We start from the raw sequence: 20,121 nt of genomic DNA on the forward strand, positions 1-20,121 counted from the left end.
TAGTCAAACCCTTACTTTTATTTGCCACAATGCTGCCATCAAATACCAATTTCAGGAATTGATAAAAGAGAAAACAAAATAATAGTTTTCAGCGCTTAGTCTTACAGAACAGTGGTTGTAAAGTGGTTAATAAAGGATCCAGTCAGCAGCCGGTATTTTAATAAAAGGTATTTTAGGTTCGCGTAACAAGTCTGATGAAAAACAGAGTCTGAGAATAACCCACCGATACTTATTGATTAGATTGATTTTTCTTTATAGAAATTGCTAGTTTACACTATCATAGAAAAGTACAAGTTGAGGTTCAATCTTAACACTTTATTCTATTGCAACAGAGGAAGTATGAAGTCAATGTTTTTATTTTTTTTCTATCCTCTCTTCCTCACATCTTTTCCCCCTCCCCACCCCTCGGTGTAGCCTGTTTCCCTCAAAATAAGACCTATCCCCAAAATAAGATCTAGCGTGTTTTTTTTCATGTGCACCTAAGCCCTACCTGCAAAATAAGCCCTACTTAAGAGCCTGCAAAGCTGGCTGGCTGCCCATTCTGTCTGGTTGCTCTCGGTGCCACAGCCAAAAGGTGAGGCAGGGTAATGGAGCTGCCCCACGCGCCCTGCACTAACCTACCTCAGAGCCGCCGCAGCCTGGCCAACCATCCAACACTTGCCTCGTGGCGGCAGCACCAACAAACATGCGCAGCAGGACCCCATGTGGCTGCCAGCCCACATCTGCTTCCTCACAGCCGCAACAGGACAGGAGGCCGAGCAGTGTGTTAGTGCCATGGCCGCAAGGCAAGGCAGGTGTCTGGGATGGATGGCCTGGCTACGGTGGCCCTGAGGAAAGCCAGTGTGGGGCACATTGGGCAGCTCCACCCGTCTCACCTCATGCCCGCAGCACCGGCAGCAGTGCATTGTTCAGCCTCCTGCTCTGTTATGCCCACAAGCAAGTAGAAGAAGTGGGCCAGCAGCCACATGAAGTCCTACTGGATGGGGCTGCTGGTGCTGTGGCCACGAGGCAAGACAGGTTTTGCAGCATGGGTGACCTGGCTGTGGAGGCCCTGAAGTAATCCGGTTCAGGGCTCATGGGGCAGCTTCATCCCTCCTGCCTTGTGGCAGCTGCACTGGCACACTGCACGGCTGCCTGCCCCATTGTGAGCAAGCAGAAGAAGTGGGCCTCTTATACTTTGGGAGGGAAAAGACACTCCCTGGAAATAAGCCCTAGTGCTTATTTTGGGACCCCCCAAAATAAGATCTTCTTTTGGGGGGAAACACTACCATTTGCTTTTGTATTTGTGTATTTTATTCTATAAGGAAGCTGTGGTCCGCTCTTTTCTTAAGAAGCCATCGCTGGATTCCACCCTATTGGGTAAATTCTGACCTTTTTCCATCTTCCCTTTTTGGGGAAGGTGGTTGAGATGGTGGTTGCATGACAGCTCCAGAGGTTTCTGGATGAAACAGATTATTTAGACCAGGGGTGGGTTCCTGCCAGTTCTAACCTCTTCTATAGAGGAGGTTCCACAAATCTACAGTGCTGTTTAGAACTGGTTCCAGCTCCGTCCCCCAGCCCATCCGCACATCATCAAGATGAAGAGCGAGAGGAGGAATTCTGGGAGTTGAAGTCCACAAGTCTTAAATCTGTCTAGTTTGAACACCCTGGGGGTTTTTTTCCTAAAGGGTTAGGGATGCGAGGATCTTGTAACTTGACAGCTTTAAGACTTGCACACTTCAATACCAGAGTTCCTAAGCCAACATTTTGGTAGCTAAGCACCAAGTCACTCCCAGCCGGTCACATGGCCGGCAAGCTACTCCCACAAAGCAGGCCACACCTACAGAAGAGGTTCTAAAATTTTTTGAAACCCACCATTGATCTAGACCCCCTCCAGTCAGGATTCAGGGTTAGGGTGCCTTTAAAGTATCTCCCAAGAGATACAGGTAGTCCTCAACGTATGACCACAATTGGACCAAAAGACATTTATAAAGTGAATTTTGCCCTATTTTATGACTTTTCTTGCAGCAGTTGTTAAGTGAATTATTGCACTTATTAAATTAGTATTAGTATTAATGGATCTGCTTATTTCAATTCACATTCTTTTTTTATTAAGTGTATATGCTGCTTTCCTTGCACTGTTGCAGCAACTTTGGGGATCTTATAAAAAAAAACACAATACAAAATAATTAAAATTTAGAAAGACTAAATAGACCAAAAACCAATAAGACGGGAGACATGAGGATGGGGATCTACTCTCTATCCCATCAGCCAGCCCCCCAGCATAGGACTCTCCTGTCGGAGCTCCAGACCAGCCAGCAGAGTCAGATTTTAAGACTCTTCCAGAAGGCCAGGAGTTTTGGGACTGATGTTACCTCAGCAAATGAATATTAAAAACACTGAATGTTTTGATTAATATGTTGAGTAAAAAGAGTATTTTACTTTAAATTGGGTGATTTTGGGTTTGGTTAGTCTAGAGAAAAGAAGGACTAGGTGTGACATAATAGCAGTATTTCAGTATTTGAGAGGTTGCCACAAAGAGGAGGGGGTCAAATTATTTACCAAATCACCTGCGCGCAGGACAAGAAACAATGAATGGAAACTAATCCAGGGAAGAAGCAACCTGGAACTAAGGAGAAACTTCCTAACAGTGAGGACAATTAACCAGTGGAACAGCTTCACGGCAGACGTTGTAGCTGCTTCATCATTGCAGAGTTTTAAGAAGCGACTAGACAGTCACTTGTCTGAAATAGTCTCCTGCTTGAACAGGGGGTTAGACTAGAAGACCTCTAGGGTCCATTCCAGCACTAGGTTGATTGATTGATTGATTCTGGAGATATGGCACATTGACACAAATGGTCACTGAGTGCCATTTACAGAAACTTTTGCTAATACAGGATTTTTTAAAAAAGAAAAATATTTATAAGATAATTGCAAAGGGGAAATATAGGAACATTTAACAAGTGCATTTATGGTAGATCAGTCTCACTGATAATAATATTTAAGTCTCAGTTCTTGGCACAGCTAATTAACAGTAAAATGTCTCCATCAAGGTAAAATCTCTGAGTTGTTATCTGAAGGATCCATCAATGAAATGACTAAATTGGTTTTGGTGAATGCTGTCTACTTTAAAGGCAACTGGGCAAAGGCATTTAAAGAAAAAGATACTGAAGACATGGCTTTTAGGCTAAATAAGGTAAATATTTTTTTGTCTCTCTTCTATAACAGCTTGTGGTTTAGATAGGTGTAGCAATAGCTACTCTCATGAAGCATCATCAACCTTTTATGATAGCGTTGAACACATAATCCTAACTTATCTGTACTCATGTTTTTCAGCCTTCTATCAGTTCCTTTGTGCCTGATCACTAGTTACAAATCTCAAAGTTAAACCTAATTCCATTCTGAAATACTTTACTTAATTTAGTTGGTCATTTGTCTATTTGCACTAATACATGAAGGAAAACAATAAAGGAGTTTTTATTTATTCTTATACTATAGGTAGGGGTTTTTCCCTTTTAAATTTTTTTTAAGTTGGTTTAGATGTTCTGTTTATCCTTATCTGGAAATGAATTTCATTTAGCTTAATAGAGTTGTATGATTTCAAAGAACAGCTATATATTAATATAGTTTTGCAAAGATTCACTTCCCAGAACCAGTTCTATCAATGTCAGCATATATGTGGAGAAACTTTATTTCATTGTTGTTTGATAAGCTCCTCACTGTAATATTCTTAAAATAATGCAGACAGAAAAGAAGAATGTGAAGATGATGTTTATGAAAGAGAAACTTCCTTTTCGTTATATCCCTGAATGCAAGTGCCGTGTGCTGGAACTGCCATACAAGGGAAAGGATCTTAGCATGATAATCCTTTTGCCTGATAGCATTGAGGATAATTCCACCGGCCTGGAACAGGTGATTCTGTTGTTTTCTTGCTATTGCTGTAAAATCATTGTCCTAAGCAAAATTATTCTAAAAGGGTGAAAATTTGGGGGCGTTTTATACACGGAATGTAGTCCTGCCCACCTGTCAGTCCACCCTTTGGTCTCTGCCTCCCAGCAATTTGCCTTCTTGCAGTAAACAGTCTGTTTCAGTTACAGCTTCACCATAGCCTGATTAGCACAAGCAGCTAATTATCGGTTGGATCGGCCTCTTAACCATCAGCTGTTTCAGGCTGCAGGGAATGCCATTGCCTTTGCCTATCTCTGCCTCCACGTGCCCCATTTTCTGCCCATTCTGATCCATGTTGCCTGGAACTGGCAGAAAATGGGTCACGCAGAGGCTGAAAACGGGGCATGTAGAAATTGAAAATAGGGCGCGAGGAGGCGTCAATAGGCTATGGCAATCCCTACTGCCTGAGACAGCTGATCGTCAGGGACCTGATCCAAACGACAATCAGCTGCTTATGCTACTCAGGCTATGGTGAAACTGAAACTGAAACAGGCTGTTTGCTGCAAGGAGGGCAATTGCTGGGAGGCGGAGGCAGCTTTTTTTTCTCGTTTTCCTCCCCCAAAACTAGGTGTATCTTATACTTCGGAGCATCTTATACTCCAAAAAATATCGTAAATACTTGGTAGGATCACCCATATGCATGGACAAAGTTGTGGCTTATGTGATGTAATGATTGGCTCAACATACATCAGGGGATTCTGAAGAGAGTCTGCCTTATTCTGGGGATTTCCAGAAAATCTTTAAAGTATTCTTCATTTTTGTACCAGGGACTATGAATCCCTAATCATCTCGGGTGAAAGAATTAAAACAGATTAGACTTAAATAGTACCTTAAATGGTAAACAGTAAGGTATCTATGAAATAAATGATTTTTATGTTATGTTTGGAGATGATTTTGCCTGAAAATGCTTTTTAAAACATCTATGTTTACTTCTAATAATGTTTATGCTATAGATTCTGCATTAATCGTTTTCCCACCTGAACATCTGTTAAAGATGCAAATAGTTTAGCATGAGGCAGAAACCATCTTGCACTCAGTTAGAGAAAGGCCATGTCTGAGGTACAGAAATGTGCTCTCTGGCTCTGCAAGTTAATTCATACTGAAGTCAGTGATGTTCTGTTTTTCAGCAACACATTTCTCTGTGCTGAAATGGAAATAGTGTGGCATAGTGATGCAAATAATTACTTGTATTTCTTTGCCGTTTTAGCTGGAGCAGCAGCTTACTTTCGAAAAACTGCAAGAATGGACCCAAAAATATGAATTCTGACGTGGACGTCTATGTACATCTGCCTAAATTTCAGCTGGAAGAAAACTATTATCTTAAATCTTACTTTTCAGCCTTGGGGCTATTAGATGTGTTTGACAGTGGCAAGGCTAATTTGTCTGGAATGTCAGGATCCCAGGATCTCCATGTGTCTGAAATTGTTCACAAGTCATTTCTGGAAGTAAATGAAGTGGGCACCGAAGCAGCAGCAGCTAGTGCTGTTACAATGATGGGTTGTTGTTTGTCTTTAGGGGAGAATTTTAATGCTGACCACCCTTTCCTATTTTTTATCCGTCATAATCCAACAAACACTATTCTTTTCCTTGGTAGATTTGCTTCTCCACAAAGAGTATCGTAAGGCATAAAACCAAATTCCAGCATCCTAGCAAATAAGTGTTTCTCTGCATGCTTGGGGGAATTGCTATGAACAAGTTGGGTTTCTCCAGATATTTTCCGTCTTCAATTTTCTTGAACTCCTAAGTCTGGTAATAGGTTTTATGTGACTTTGCTCTAAAGGGTAGCCATCTCTAATCTAGGACATTTAGGCGTGTTTGACTGGAGTTCCTTTAATTACCAGCTAGCTAGGAATTCTGGGAATTTAGTTTGAGTTGTTTGAAAGCTCTCAGGCAAGAGGTAGCTATTGTGTATTGTAACACAAATAACACATGAATTACTGGAATAAAATTGTTTTTCATTCAATATAATGTAAGAGTCTTTGGTCCAGACTCTTTGGTCCTGGAAAATCATTGATAATATAGAATCCAGAAAGTGACTTTTTTGTTCTTAAAGATGCAAAACAATTTGTCACTTGTCTTAGTACCATGAGGAATTATGGTACAACTTTTCTTATCATTCAGAAAATGCAGAATTGTTCACTAATGACCTCATTTTACTAATTTTCTGATATTTTTGTCCACATTCTCTCCCCTCAGTAAAGATAAATTACCATGAATTGTTGTAATGGGCCTGAACACTTATGCCAAGTATTGTGGCATAAGAATTGATATTTCAGTTTTTTTCTTTTTTAATAAATTTACAGACATTTCTAAAATTCTGTTTTCACTTTGTCATTATGGGGTACTGAATGAAGATTAATGAGGAAACAAATGAATTTCAACAACTGTAGAATCAGGCTGTAGCAGAACAAAATTGACAAAAGTGAAAGTGGGTCTGAATACTTCCTGAATGCACTGTAGGTGATGTCTATAATTATAGTGACCATGCACCCTTAATGAGAAAGAGTCGCAGTCCTTTAGATTTAATTCTTTCATGGTTTTGCTCTTTAATTTTCCTCTGTAAAACAAAGTTAGAAACAATTATTTCTATTTTTAATCCTTGTGAACCTCATTCAGGTGTGCCCCTTTTTCCTATTTGTCCTTTATCTTTTCCAAGTAATAAAGTAATTACTGTGTCTACATACCATTTCTCTGGCATGTAGTTGAGAAGCAACCTCCAAGGATGATTGAAATATCAGGGCAATTTCTAAAAATATACTGAGGGTGGGGTATTTTTTCCCTAACAAGAAGACTATATATATTGGTGCCTTTAAGAGCAAGTTCATTCCAGTAGGTTTTTCACCCTGTCTAGCTTCTCCTGCTCCTAACACTTTTGGTTTTCCTTTCTCCCCCCACCCCCCCTTTTCCTCCTTTCCCCCTTCCTCCTCCTCCTCTCCTTTCATGATGCATAGATGTTAGATAGTCAGACAGAGGATAGATAGATAGGTAGATAGGTAGATAGATATGTAGATAGGTGACATTGTAGATGGATGGATGGATGGATGGATGGATAGATAGATAGATAGATAGATACATAGATAGATAGATAGATAGATAGATAGATAGATAGATAGTTTAGAAAGAAAGAAAAAGATAGATAGATAGATAGATAGATAGATAGATAGATAGATAATAGATAACATTTTAGATTAGATAGATAGATAGATAGATGACATTGTAGATTAGATAGATAGATAGATTTGATTAGATAGATAGATAGATAGATAGATAGATAGATAGATAGATAGATAGTTGACATTGTAGATTAGATAGAAAGATAGATAGATGATAGATAGATAGATAGATAGATAGATAGATGATAGATAGATAGATAGATAGATAGATAGATAGATAGATAGATAGATAGATAGATAGATAGATAGATAGATGATAGATAAGGTGACATTGTAGATTAGATAGATAGATTGGTAGTGTTGGATCTGGGCAACGAGAGAACAGACTGCGGACACGAAGTGACTTAACAGCTCTTTATTAGTAGTAGTAGTGATCCAGCTTGTTCTGTGGCCGGAGGGTTCCCCTTTTATAGTACTCGGGTACGCCTCTCGACCAATCAGAGCGATACCTGTTTCCCGCTGTAGCAGCAGACCAGAGAGGAGACTTCCTCCGATATATGTTAATATCTAACACCCCTCCCCTCGTAGACGGAACGTTGCGGTTAGTAACATAGTCTTTTAGGTATGTTGGAGTTTGCCTTACTCGGGAGGAGCGTCGCAGTTCGGGTTGGTTAGAAGTGGTTACAGGATCGGATGTTTTTTCTGCTTCGCGTTCGGGGGTTTTCGTGCCTTCGTTGCTAGGGCGTTCCGGAGTCTGCTCGCTTACGTTGCTTGGGGGTTGCTCTGCTTCGTGCTCGATCTCTTGTTCAGATCTGGGCTCGCAGGTGTCGTAGTTCTCTGCGTTGGGGCTCTCGAGTTGCTGACTTTGCGTTGGTAGGTAGCTCTCGTCCTTGGTTCGAAGGTCTGAGTGTGCTAGGCGACCCCGAAGTTGATCGATGTGCCTTTTCCAGTTCCGCCCATCTTCCAGTTCCAACAGATACGATCGTGGACCCGTGATGCCAATGACCTTTGCCGGCATCCACAATGTCCCCCCTGCATAGTTGTGGGCGTATACTGAATCCCCTATGCTAAAACTCCGAATTTTGCTTGTAGAGTCTGGGGGAGCTGTGGCAGAGTAATTTGGGTGAAGACGGTCCAGGTGAGACCGTAGACGGCGGCCCATGAGTAGTTCAGCGGGGCTCCTACCCGTCATTGCGCTGGGGGTAATGTGTTGGATCAATAGGTAATGGTCAATGCGTGTTTCCCAATCGCCTGGACCCATCCTAGCGAGGGCCTCTTTTGCGAATCGCACCATTCTCTCCGCCTGTCCATTTGATGCCGGATGGAATGGCGCGACGAGGGCATGCCGAATTCCCTGACCTGCTAGATATGTCTCAAATTGCATGGCCGTGAACTGGGGCCCGTTATCGGAGACCAGGAGGTCGGGCAGGCCGTGAGTGGCGAAAAGTCGCCGTAGAACCTTAATGACTGCCTCTGCCGTGGTTGAAGTCATTAGGACTACTTCTAGCCATTTTGAGTATGCATCCACAACTATAAGGAAGGTCTGACCTTGGAATGGCCCTGCGAAGTCGATGTGTATTCGCGACCAGGGTGCTTTAGGCTTCTCCCATTCTGTGGTGGGCGCTTCCGGGGGTGCTGGTCTCGATTCCTGGCATGGGTCGCAAGTGGCCACCCATTCCTCTATTTCTTTGTCCATGTTTGGCCACCAAACGTAACTTCTTGCTAACGCCTTCATCCTAACAATCCCCGGATGACCAACATGTAAAGCATCTAATACATTCCTACGCAAAACATATGGAATAACAACTCGATCCCCCCACAATAAACAACCTTGTAACACTGAGAGTTCATCCCGTTTTGACCAAAACACTTTGAATTCCGGGCCCACGTTTCCCTTCGGCAACCCCCTCCAAACCCAAGTTTGAACTTGCTTTATTAAACTGTCTTTAGTAGAGAACCTTGCAACATCGTAGGAAAAAACCGGTCCTGAGTCCAAACAATCAATGAGCAGCACCGGTACTTCGGGAGTGGGATCTGGTAAAAGGTCCGGTAGTGGGCAACGGCTGAGTGCGTCTGCATGTCCTAGAGTGGAGCCCGGTCGATGAATTAATTTGTATGAGTACGCAGCCAGGAAAACAGTCCACCTGGTCATGCGAGGAGAAAGGGAGACTGGAGTGGGGCGGTTTCCCACCAAAAGTCCCAACAGCGGTTTGTGATCTGTAATCAGTTCAAAATCGCGGCCGTAGAGGTATTCGTGGAAACGTTTTACTCCAGCTACAGCAGCTAGCGCTTCCCTGTCCATCTGGCTGTAATTCCTCTCGGCCGATGAAAGAGTCCTGGAGTAGAAGGCGATGGGTGCTTCTTTTCCGTCGGGCATCCGGTGGCTGAGGACTGCGCCGACTCCAAAAGGTGATGCGTCGCAGGTCAATACCAGCGGTAGTGTCTGGCTGTATTGGACTAACAGTGAGTCAGTGGTGAGCAGGCGCTTTACTCCGGCAAAAGCTGCAGCTTCGGATCGTCCCCATTTCCATGGTGTGTTCCTCTGGAGTAGACGGTGTAGTGGCTCAGCAATGGTCGCCTTCTGTCTCAGAAAAATGCTGTAGAAGTTAAGTAGTCCGAGGAAGGCCTGCAACTCGGTCTGATTTCGTGGTGTGGGGGCGTCCTGGATCGCCTTAATTTTCTTTGAAGTGGGGTGTATTCCCTGACCATCGATTCTATACCCCAGGAATTCTACGCTAGGCACGTTAATTTGGCATTTTTCCTTTTTGAGGCGGAGACCCTTTTCTCTGATTCTGGCCAAAACAGTTCTGACTCTTTTATTTAATTGCTCCTCGTTTGCAGCGGACCCCAAGATGTCGTCAAAATAGGGGACAACTCCCGGTATCCCTTGCAAAAGTCGTTCCATGACGCTCTGGAACAATCCTGGAGCAATACTCACACCGAATTGTAGCCGGTTGCATTTGAATGCTCCTCTATGCGTCACTATAGTTTGGGCCTCCGCTGTGGCGCTATCTACGGGCAGCTGCTGGTAAGCTTGTGCCATGTCTAATTTAGCAAATACCTTTCCTGGCCCCAACGAGTGCAATAAGTGCTGTACTACAGGCACAGGATATGCGCTTTGTTGTAGCGCGACATTAATTGTGCATTTATAGTCCGCGCAGATGCGGACTGATCCGTCTGGTTTGACTGGGGTCACGATGGGCATTTCCCAGCGCGCGTGATCCACCGGCTCAAGGATTCCTTGCTCCACTAACTTATCTATTTCCTTATCTATTTTTGGATTTTTGAGTGCAAAGGGCACCCGTCTTGGTTTAAGTCGGATTGGCGCCACTTTGGGGTCTAAATTGAATGAAATCGGTTTACCCACATACTTACCAACACCAGGGCTGAACACATCCTCGAACTCCTTAAAAATCTGCTCAGTGCTGCTGTTTTCCACGGCGTTGATTCCGGTGACTTCTAGCCCCAAGGATTCAAACCAATCCAGTCCTAGGAGGTTTTGTAATGGTGCGCTGGTGATGGTCACGGGCAGCTGGGCTACGATGTCCTTGAAACGGATCTGGAACGTGCCTTGGCCTACTATGGGGACTCGGTTCCCCTGGTAGTCTCGTAGCAGGATGTCTGGAATGCGTAGTTGGCTCTTTTTGAGGCTAGGGATAGCCTGTTTCATGGATGCCCATGAAATGATCGTCAGGGACGATCCTGTGTCAACTTCCAGCTCGCAAGGTGAGCCCTCCAAGAGGACTGTGACTTTCAGCTTTTTTGGCCGCTTGGTGCGGACCTGACTTATTGTGGTGAGATAAGTTCGCAACTCCTCTCTCTGGGTCAACTCTATCTCAGCATCTGAATCCTGAAAATACTCTCGTTGAGCGTCTTGATAGAACGCTCTTTCAGCTCTTTGTGTGTGATCTCTCTGGGGATACGCTCGCTCAGCTCCTTGGGAATTTTCTCTCTGGGTAAACACTTGTGGATTTCTCTCTGGGCGCCCTTTATGATTTCGCCAAGCCCCTGGGTTGGGCTTCTGTTGGCGGTACATGGGTGGTTGCCTTGAGGCAGGGGCTTCGCTCCGGCACACTCGTGCGATGTGCCCCAGTTTGTCGCAGTGCGAACAAACAACGTTCCTGAACCGACAGGTAGACCGGGGGTGATTCCCTCCGCAGCTTGCGCAGGGCGGCAAACGGGATCCGGGTCTCCCCCCAGGTCTCACGTGACTGCTCCGCATCAGGTGACTTTCCTCGAGCTCGGGATCCCCGAAATCTGGAATGGTGTCCTCGTAGTGGACTCTGGTGTGTCTTGGCGCTGGCTGGCCTGTGTTGAATCCGCGTTGAATGGTCTCCGCTGATCTGTCTGCTGCTTCTGAAGCTCTTGCCTCGTCGAGTACAATCTGTAGGCTTAAATTGGTTTTGGCTAACAGCCGTTTTTGTAGGGAAATGTCTCTCAGCCCGCTAACGAGTCGATCCATAATCTGCTCATCCAGGTCTCTGAATCCACAATGTGTGGCTGCTTTTCGTAGGGCTGCAACGTACTGGTTGATAGATTCTCCCGCCTTCTGGTTCCTCGTGTTGAATGCTTGGTGGCAAACATGGCGGGAAGGTTTTGGCGCGTAATGAGTCTGTAGAGCCTGTTGCAACGCCGCCCATGATACTGCCTGTATTGGAGTGGGCGCGGTGAGGTCTCTGGCCGTGTTGAAAACTTCTTTTCCGCAGTAGCCGAGGAAGATGTTTTTCTTCCGGGCGTCGGTGATCCCCGTGTATTCGTTCGCTTCGAGAAAACCACTCGAAACGAATCATGAAGGCTTCCCATTCGTCGTTCTCTGGGTCGAATGGAGCGGGGGGAGTGTGCATCGCCATCTTCTCTCGTTTGAATTTGCCGCGCTGTGGTGACCTGAGATGGCTGCCGGAATTTCTGCCGAATTCCTAGGCTGGATCAATTCTGGAGATTCTGGAGGTAGCGTTCTTCGTCCTATCTGTCTCTCGATCCCACCTTCGTCGCCAATGTTGGATCTGGGCAACGAGAGAACAGACTGCGGACACGAAGTGACTTAACAGCTCTTTATTAGTAGTAGTAGTGATCCAGCTTGTTCTGTGGCCGGAGGGTTCCCCTTTTATAGTACTCGGGTACGCCTCTCGACCAATCAGAGCGATACCTGTTTCCCGCTGTAGCAGCGGACCAGAGAGGAGACTTCCTCCGATATATGTTAATATCTAACAGGTAGGTAGGTAGGTAGGTAGGTAGGTAGGTAGGTAGGTAGGTAGATAGATAGATAGATAGATAGATAGATAGATAGATAGATAGATAGATAGATAGATAGATAGATAGATAGATAGATAGATAGATAGATGGATGATAGACAGACAGACAGACGATAGACGGACAGATGATAGATGGTAGACATGATGGAGAGAGATAGAGATGATAGTTGGAAAGGTAGATGAGAGAGACAGACAGACAGACAATTTTCTATAACTTGGCCTATTGATCAGAGGTTCTGGGGATTTTATTTAGACTTACATATTATACTATACTCTATGAGAAAGTTTGAAAATCTTTGGTTTACCTTTTCCACGTATAATTGTTCAACCTGTAGGGAATCAGGATATAAGGAGAAAATTGATGCACAAAAAATACAAAGAAGTAATGCCAGCAAGCTTTTGCAGCTGGGGCGGGTGGCCTAGGTGTGTGTATTGGAGGCCGTGTCTTCGGATTTAGGCACATTGATGGCAGCCCCACCCTTCCTCCTCCTATCGTTCATCTCACGCCTCCCGATTCTCGAAAGCAGCCGGTTCAAAACACTCCCCCACCCCCCGTGCCATCCGGTGAAGTTCAGAGTCCGAGGGCGCTACCGCCTCGCCGGCTCCAGAGATCGCCCCGGCCCTCCCTTCCCGCAACGTCAAGAGCCGAGATCTGCGCGGGAGTAGCTCTCTGTGCATCCAACCCAGCTTCAGCATCGACGCTGGTCTTCTCTCGGCAGGTAAGGGTGGAATTTAAGGCATTTAAAGCTTGCTCTTGCTCTCCTGTCGTCGTTGCTCGGCATAGGGGCTATAATCTCAAAGGTGCATCAGAAATATTTCTCTTTTCTTTCTTTCGTTTTCAAGCTTTCCCGTTCGTCACTATGGATAAACTGGCTAATGCAAACTCGCAGTTTGCTCTGGATCTTTTCCAAAAGTTGAAGGAAGCCCACCCAACCGGCAACCTTTTCTTTTCTCCGTTCAGTTTATCCTCCGCCCTGGCCATGATCGTCTTAGGGGCCCGGGGTAACACAGCCTCGGAACTCTTGAAGGTCAGCAGATATTTTTTTCTGACGTATTAGTATGGCTGCTATGAGGAAGTGTGGTTCTTTTTAAAGCGCGTTGTACTTTAAGTGCTGTATATTTGAAAGACCGCCTCTAGTTTAGGGATGAGTCATCGATTTAAAATGTATTAAGTATATCGCTAGATTTCGTTAGGACTTCCAAAAAGTTAGTAAGACACAAGATCAGTAATGTTGCTTCTTTCCTGATTTACTCCAGGTTTTTACTAGTGATCAGCTGAACAAACAATTTTCAAGATAATAGGAGTGATAGATAGATGATAAAGATAGATAGATAAATGATAGATAGCTAAGTAGCTAATATCATCAGCTAGCCACTTGATAATAGATGGATGGAGGGAAAGAGGGTGGGAGGGATGGGCAGATGGATGGATGATGGAGATAGGTAGGTAGGCATGCATGCATGAAGGCAGGCAGGCAGGCAGGCAGGCAGACAGACAGACAGACAGACAGACAGACAGACAGATAGATAGATAATTTTCTATCACAGTTGGCATATTGATCAGAGGTTTTTAACTGACAGGTTACACTGTAAGAAAGTTTAAAAACCCTTAGTTTAGATTTTCCACATATAGTTGTCCAACCTGTATGGAATAAGGATGTAGGAACAAAATTGAACATAAACATTCTGATGCTCTCCATTGTATTCAAAGGAAACATTCTCTACTCTCTTGCTATGCTTTATCAAAAAATCATTTGTTAATGAAAATCAGACTAATATTTAACTTTTCCTTATCCATTCCAATTAGTTTTGTGCCATAGATTCTGTAATTGATACCCTAAGGTAATTTTGAATAAACCAACCTGTTTTCTAATTTCCCAAGACAGAATATATAGTAAACACATTCAGGCTTTGATAAATCCCTCATTTTTCCTCGTATATGTATAACCCATCCTATTAATCTTAGATATTATATGTGCCTCTTTTAAAATGAAACCTAAGTTTGCAAAGAGTGGTCCATCATGCTGTTTGTTTATGTATTCTTTCTACCTGTGAATCTGTAGATTTCTGAAATGTGTCCATTGTTCTTAGACAACATTATTTTTGCACTAACCCTAATTTCACTGTTCTTATTGGTATTAAAGTAGGACTTGTCTTTTCCATGCAGACACTTCATTTTGATGGTGTTGAAGACTTCCATTCAGTATTTCACACGCTCAATACTAAAATTAACCGGAGCAATGCACCTTATATATTGAAACTTGCTAATAGGTTGTATGGAGAAAAAACTTTCAACTTTTTGTCTGTAAGTAGCTTGCTAAATAAATAAACATCAATAATTTATGGACCATTGGGTTAGTTTTATAGGTCAATTTCAAGTTTTATTAGACTATGATATTAAGCAATAGTTATTCTTTGCTTGAAGTGAATCTTTAATCTCTTTTAATTAGGTCTGCTATGGTAAGCCCAGCTCAAAGACAATAGTGAGATCCACTCTTATCCAGTCATTCATTTTCTTATACCTAATGGCCAGACTCTTGGCAAATGACAGCTGTAACCATCTAACCTACTATATCCTGAGAGTTTCCAGGGTGTAGCTACCCTGAACCGCTTCTCCTCTGCCTCCTTCATTTTGGGACTTCACAGCCATTTAATCTGGGTTTCTATCTCTGGGGAAACACCATGTTTTGCTAAAATTTCCTAAACCCCTCCCCACATTGTTTCTCCAGGTGCATATTCCATGGCAGCTATGAAATATGCAGATTTACAGGTTCATTGTTTTTCTCTCTTTTATCTACAGTGTCATCTTCCTTGTGAATTGTAGAAGTATTGCAGCTCACCTTATGAGATACATCCAGATTTTCCAATTAGATTACAAAGTATATGTATAACATGCATCTCTTTTCAGAAGAATAAACTTTATTCAAAGGCCAATCTGTTCAGGTTACATTTCAGTCAAAAACATGATGCTTAATCTTGTATCATGGTTAAAATGAAGAAGAGCATGGAGGTCTAGATTTACGATCTCACTCAGAATAGTCCACTTTTCCCTTTGGCTATTTGTGTTTTTCAGCCTAAACATGGTTATTATGACAGTAAATTGGAAAATTTGCCAAGCAGGAAGAGGAAGATTAATTAGATCACTAATTGATTGCAGATGATCTTTGTTATTATTTATTAAATGTAAATGCTTCCCCGCTTACTATCCATAAAAATTATACTTATTTTAAAATTTTATAATTAAATATTATATGTCTCATTTTCATAGGATTTCTTGACTAGCACCCAGAATTTGTATGGAGCTGAATTATCCACAGTGGACTTCTCAAATGCTCCAGACAAGGCAAAAAAGGAAATTAACCAATGGGTTGAACAGCAGACTGAAGGTGAGTTTTAAAACAAAAAACTATAGTATTATCTTTTCTTGGGTCTATGTGATAGTCAAACCCTTACTTTTATTTGCTGCCATAAAAGACCAATTTCCAGAATTGATAAAAGGGAAAGCAAAATAATAGTTTGGAAGAGTTAATTTTACAGAATATGGTGGTTTTTTTTTTTTTGGTATAGTGGTTAATAAGGGATCCAGTTAGCAGCATATATCTTGATAAAAGATATTTTGAGCCAGCATAACAAGTCTGATAAAACACAATTTTGGGAACAGCCCACAGATACACAGGACACAAATAATGAATGTTCCACATTGTCCTTGCCCTTACAGTATTTCCTGAGAGATACATTACATATTAATAGATCTACTTAATGCAACTTGAAGGGACTCAGTGGCTCAGTGGCTAAGACGCTGAGCTTGTGGATCAGAAAGGTCAGCAGCTCAGCGGTTCGAGTCCCTAGAACTGCGTAACGGAGTGAGCTCCCGTTACTTGTCCCACCTTCTGCCAACCTAGCAGTGTGAAAGCATATAAAAATGCAAGTTGAAAAATAGGAACCACCTTTGGTGGGAAGGTAACAGTGCTATGTGCGCCTTCAGCATTTAGTCATGCTGGCCACATGACCACTTAGACGTCTTCGGACAGCACTGGCTCTTCAGCTTTGAAACGGAGATGAGCATTGCCCCCTCGAGTCAGGAACTACTAGCACATATGTACCAGGGGAAGCTATACTTTACCTTAATGCAACTTAAGGTAACTTTACCTTAACTTAATGCAACTTTAAGACTTTTCCAGAAGGCCAGGAGTGTTGAGGCTGATGTTACCTCAGCAAATGAATATTAAAGGCACTGAATGTTTTGATTAATATGTTGAGTAAAAAGAGGATTTTATTTTAAATTGGGTGGTTTTGGGTTTGGCTACTCTAAAGAAAATAAGGACTAGCATTATTCCAATATTTGAGAGGTTGCCACAAAGAGGGGGGAGTCAAATTATGTACCAAAGCACATGCAGGCAGGATAAGAAACAATGGATGGAAACTAATCCAGGAGAGAAGCAACCTGGAACTAAGGATAAACTTTCTAACAGTGAGGAAAATTAACCAGTGGAACAGCTTCCTGGCAGAAGTTGTAGGTACTTTGTCACTGGAGGTTTTTAAGAAGAGACTATATAGTCACTTGTCTGAAATGGTATAGGGTCTCCTACTTGAGCAGCGGGTTGGACTAGAAGACCTCCAAGATTCCTTCCAGTTCTATTCTGATTGATTGATTGATTCTGGAGATGTGGCACCTTAAGCACATGACAGAAATGGCCAGTCAGTGAGATTTACTGTACAGCAGCTTTTGCTAAGTCAGGATTTAAAAAAAAGAAAAATATTTACTAGATAATTGCAGAGGGGAAATATATATTTAACAAGTGCATTTAGATCAGTCTGAATGATCTGATAATATTATTTAAGCCTGAACGCTTGGCACAGCTAACAGTGAAATGTCTCCATCAAGGTAAAATCCCTGAGTTGTTACCTGAAGGATCCATCAATGAAATGACTAAATTGGTTTTGGTGAATGCTGTCTACTTTAAAGGCAACTGGGCAAAGGCATTTAATGAAAAAGATACTGAAGACATGCCTTTTAGACTAAATAAGGTAAATAAATTTTTGTTTCTCTTCTGTAAGAACAGCTTGTTTACGTAGGTGTAGCAATAGCCACTCTCATAAAGCATCTTCAACCTTTTATGATAGCATTGAGCACATAACCGTAACTTATTTTTAGTCATGTTTTTGAATTATATTAATTCCCTTGAGCCTAATCACTAGTGACAAATCTCAACTTTACCATAAGTTAAACCTAATTCTGTTCTGAAATATTTGACTGAATTTAGTGGGTCATTTGTCTATTTGCTCTAATATATGAAGGAAAACAATAAAGCAGTTTTTATTTATTTTTATACTCTAGGTAGGTATTTTTTTCTTGGTTTAATTTTTTAATTGGTTTAGATATTCTGTTTATCCTTACCAGGAAATGAATTTCATTTAGCTTAATAGAGTTGTATGATTCCAAAACACAGGTATATATTAATATAGTTTTGCAAAGATACACTTCCCAAAAACAGTTCTATCAATTTCAGCATATATAAAAACATATATGTTTGATAAGCTCCTCATTGTAATATTCTTAAAATAATGCAGACAGAAAAGAAGAATGTGAAGATGATGTTTATGAAAGAGAAACTTCCTTTTCGTTATATCCCTGAATGCAAGTGCCGTGTGCTGGAACTGCCATACAAGGGAAAGGATCTTAGCATGATAATCCTTTTGCCTGATAACATTGAGGATAATTCCACAGGCCTGGAACAGGTGATTGTGTCGTTTTCTTGCTTTGCTATAAAATCATTGTCCTAAACAAAATTATTCTGAATAGTACATGAATGCAATACTTGGAAGGATCAGCCATATGCATATACATCAGTGGTTCTGAAGAGAGTCTGCCTTATTCTGGGGATATACAGAAAATCTTTAAGAGTTTTCTTCATTTTTGTACCAGACACTATGAATCCCTAATAATCTCGGGTGAAAGAACTGAAAACAGATTAGATCTGAATTAGATTTAAATAGTATACAGAAAGGTATCTATAAAGTAAATGCTTTTTATGTTATGTTTTTTGTCTGAAAATATATATTTTTTAAATCTATGTTTACTTCGAATAATGTTTATGCTGTAAACTCTGCATTATTTTTTCCCCATCTGAACATCTGTTAAAGCTGCAAATAGTTTAGCCTGGGGCAGAAACCATCTTGCACTCAGTTAGAGAAAGACCATGTGTGGGGTAGAAAAATGTGCTTTCTGGCTTTGCAAATTAATTCATGCTGAAATCAGTGACTTCCTCTTTTTCAGCAACATGTACTTTGTGCTGAAATGGAAATATTGTGGCACAGTGATGCAAATGATTACTTCTTCTTTTTTGCCATTTTAGCTGGAGCAGCAGCTTACTTTGGAAAAACTGCAAGAATGGACCCAGCCCAAAAATATGAATTCCCATGTGGACGTCTATGTACATTTGCCTAAATTTCAGCTGGAAGAAAACTATGATCTTAAATCTTACTTTGCAGCCTTGGGGCTATTAGATGTGTTTGACAGTGGCAAGGCTAATTTGTCTGGAATGTCAGGAGCCCCGGATCTCCATGTGTCTAAAATTGTTCACAAGTCATTTCTGGAAGTAAATGAAGTGGGCACCGAAGCAGCAGCAGCTAGTGCTGCTACAATTATGTTCCTTTGTTCGCTCATGGCGGAGGATTTTATTGCTGATCATCCTTTCCTATTTTTTATCCGTCATAATCCAACAAACATTATACTTTTCCTTGGTAGATTTGCTTCTCCATAGAGAGTATCGTAAGTCATAAAAGCAACTTCCAGCTTCTTATCAAATACACGTTTCTCTGCATGCTTGGTGGAATTGAATAAGTTGGGTTCCTCCAGATCAGGGGTGCCAAACGCACGTCGTCATGTGACATGTTGTGACTGCCCCCTCCCTTCGCTAGACTGGGAGTGGGCATGGCCAATGCATGAAACGTCCAGCCCAAGGACTGCAGGTTTGACACCCCTGCCCCAGATGTTTTTCATCTTTAATTTTCTTTAATTTTCTTGATTTTATGTTAACAGATTTTCTGTGGCACTTTGCTCTGAAAGGTAATCATCTGTGGTCTGAACATTCAGATGTGTTTGATTTCAGTTCTTTTAATTTCCAGCTAGCTACAAATTCTGGGTATTGAAGTTTGAGCTGTTTGGAAGCCGTCAGACAAGGGGCAGCTACTATGCATTGTATTTGTAAAATGAATAACATAAATTACTGGAATAAAATTGGCTTTCATTCAATGTAATGTAAGATTCCTTGGTCCAGACTCTTTGGTCCTGGAAAAATCATTGATAATATAAAATCCAGAAAGCAACCTTTTTGTTCTTAAAAATACAAAACAATTTGGAATCTTAGTATGTACCTTATGAGGAATTATGGTACAAGTATTCTTATCATTCAGTAAATGCAGAATTGTCCACATGTGAATCATTAATGACCTCAATTTACATTTTTTTATTTTTTCCACATTCTCTCTCCTCGGTAAATCTGAACTATATATATTGTTGTCCATCCTTCAGGCATTGATTTTATTGAAGGTGGATGTGAACTAAAGAAATTCTAGTGACATTTTGAAGGGCTTGTTACTTCCAACAATTCAGTTTAGTTTATGTGCCTGGATATCTGTCATGCACAGGAGCGCACCCGAACTGGCAGTAAAAAAATTGGCAACTCACCTCTGGCTGGCTGGCTGGCTGGCTGGATGGATAGATAGATGATAGATAGATAGATAGACAGATAGATAGATGACATTATAGATTAGATAGATAGATAGATAGATAGATAGATAGATAGATAGATAGATAGATAGATAGA

General features: G+C 41.8%; 1 protein-coding gene across 1 annotated transcript; it reads left to right on the forward strand.

The window, feature by feature from the left end:
• Positions 1-12,510: 12,510 nt before the first annotated feature.
• On the forward strand, positions 12,511-19,858 carry LOC309391419 (leukocyte elastase inhibitor-like). Its single transcript, XM_081951862.1, has 7 exons — positions 12,511-13,011; positions 13,136-13,320; positions 14,460-14,597; positions 15,561-15,678; positions 17,178-17,320; positions 17,864-18,031; positions 18,649-19,858. The coding sequence occupies exons 2-7, from the start codon at positions 13,153-13,155 to the stop codon at positions 19,054-19,056; spliced, it is 1,143 nt and encodes a 380-aa protein (XP_081807988.1). The 5' UTR covers positions 12,511-13,011; positions 13,136-13,152; the 3' UTR covers positions 19,057-19,858.
• The last annotated feature ends 263 nt before the right edge of the window (positions 19,859-20,121 follow it).

Source organism: Natrix helvetica (assembly GCF_964273705.1).
Source record: "Natrix helvetica genome assembly, chromosome: 4".
NCBI classification, from domain to species: domain Eukaryota; kingdom Metazoa; phylum Chordata; class Lepidosauria; order Squamata; family Natricidae; genus Natrix; species Natrix helvetica.

Excerpts from the sequence above, each read along its gene's own strand:
- LOC309391419 (XM_081951862.1), top strand. The coding sequence starts at position 13,153 with ATGGATAAACTGGCTAATGCAAACTCGCAGTTTGCTCTGGATCTTTTC. Across the intron at positions 17,321-17,863 it reads TGCCTTTTAGACTAAATAAG|ACAGAAAAGAAGAATGTGAA; the intron begins GTAAATAAATTT and ends AAAATAATGCAG. Across the intron at positions 18,032-18,648 it reads ATTCCACAGGCCTGGAACAG|CTGGAGCAGCAGCTTACTTT; the intron begins GTGATTGTGTCG and ends TTGCCATTTTAG.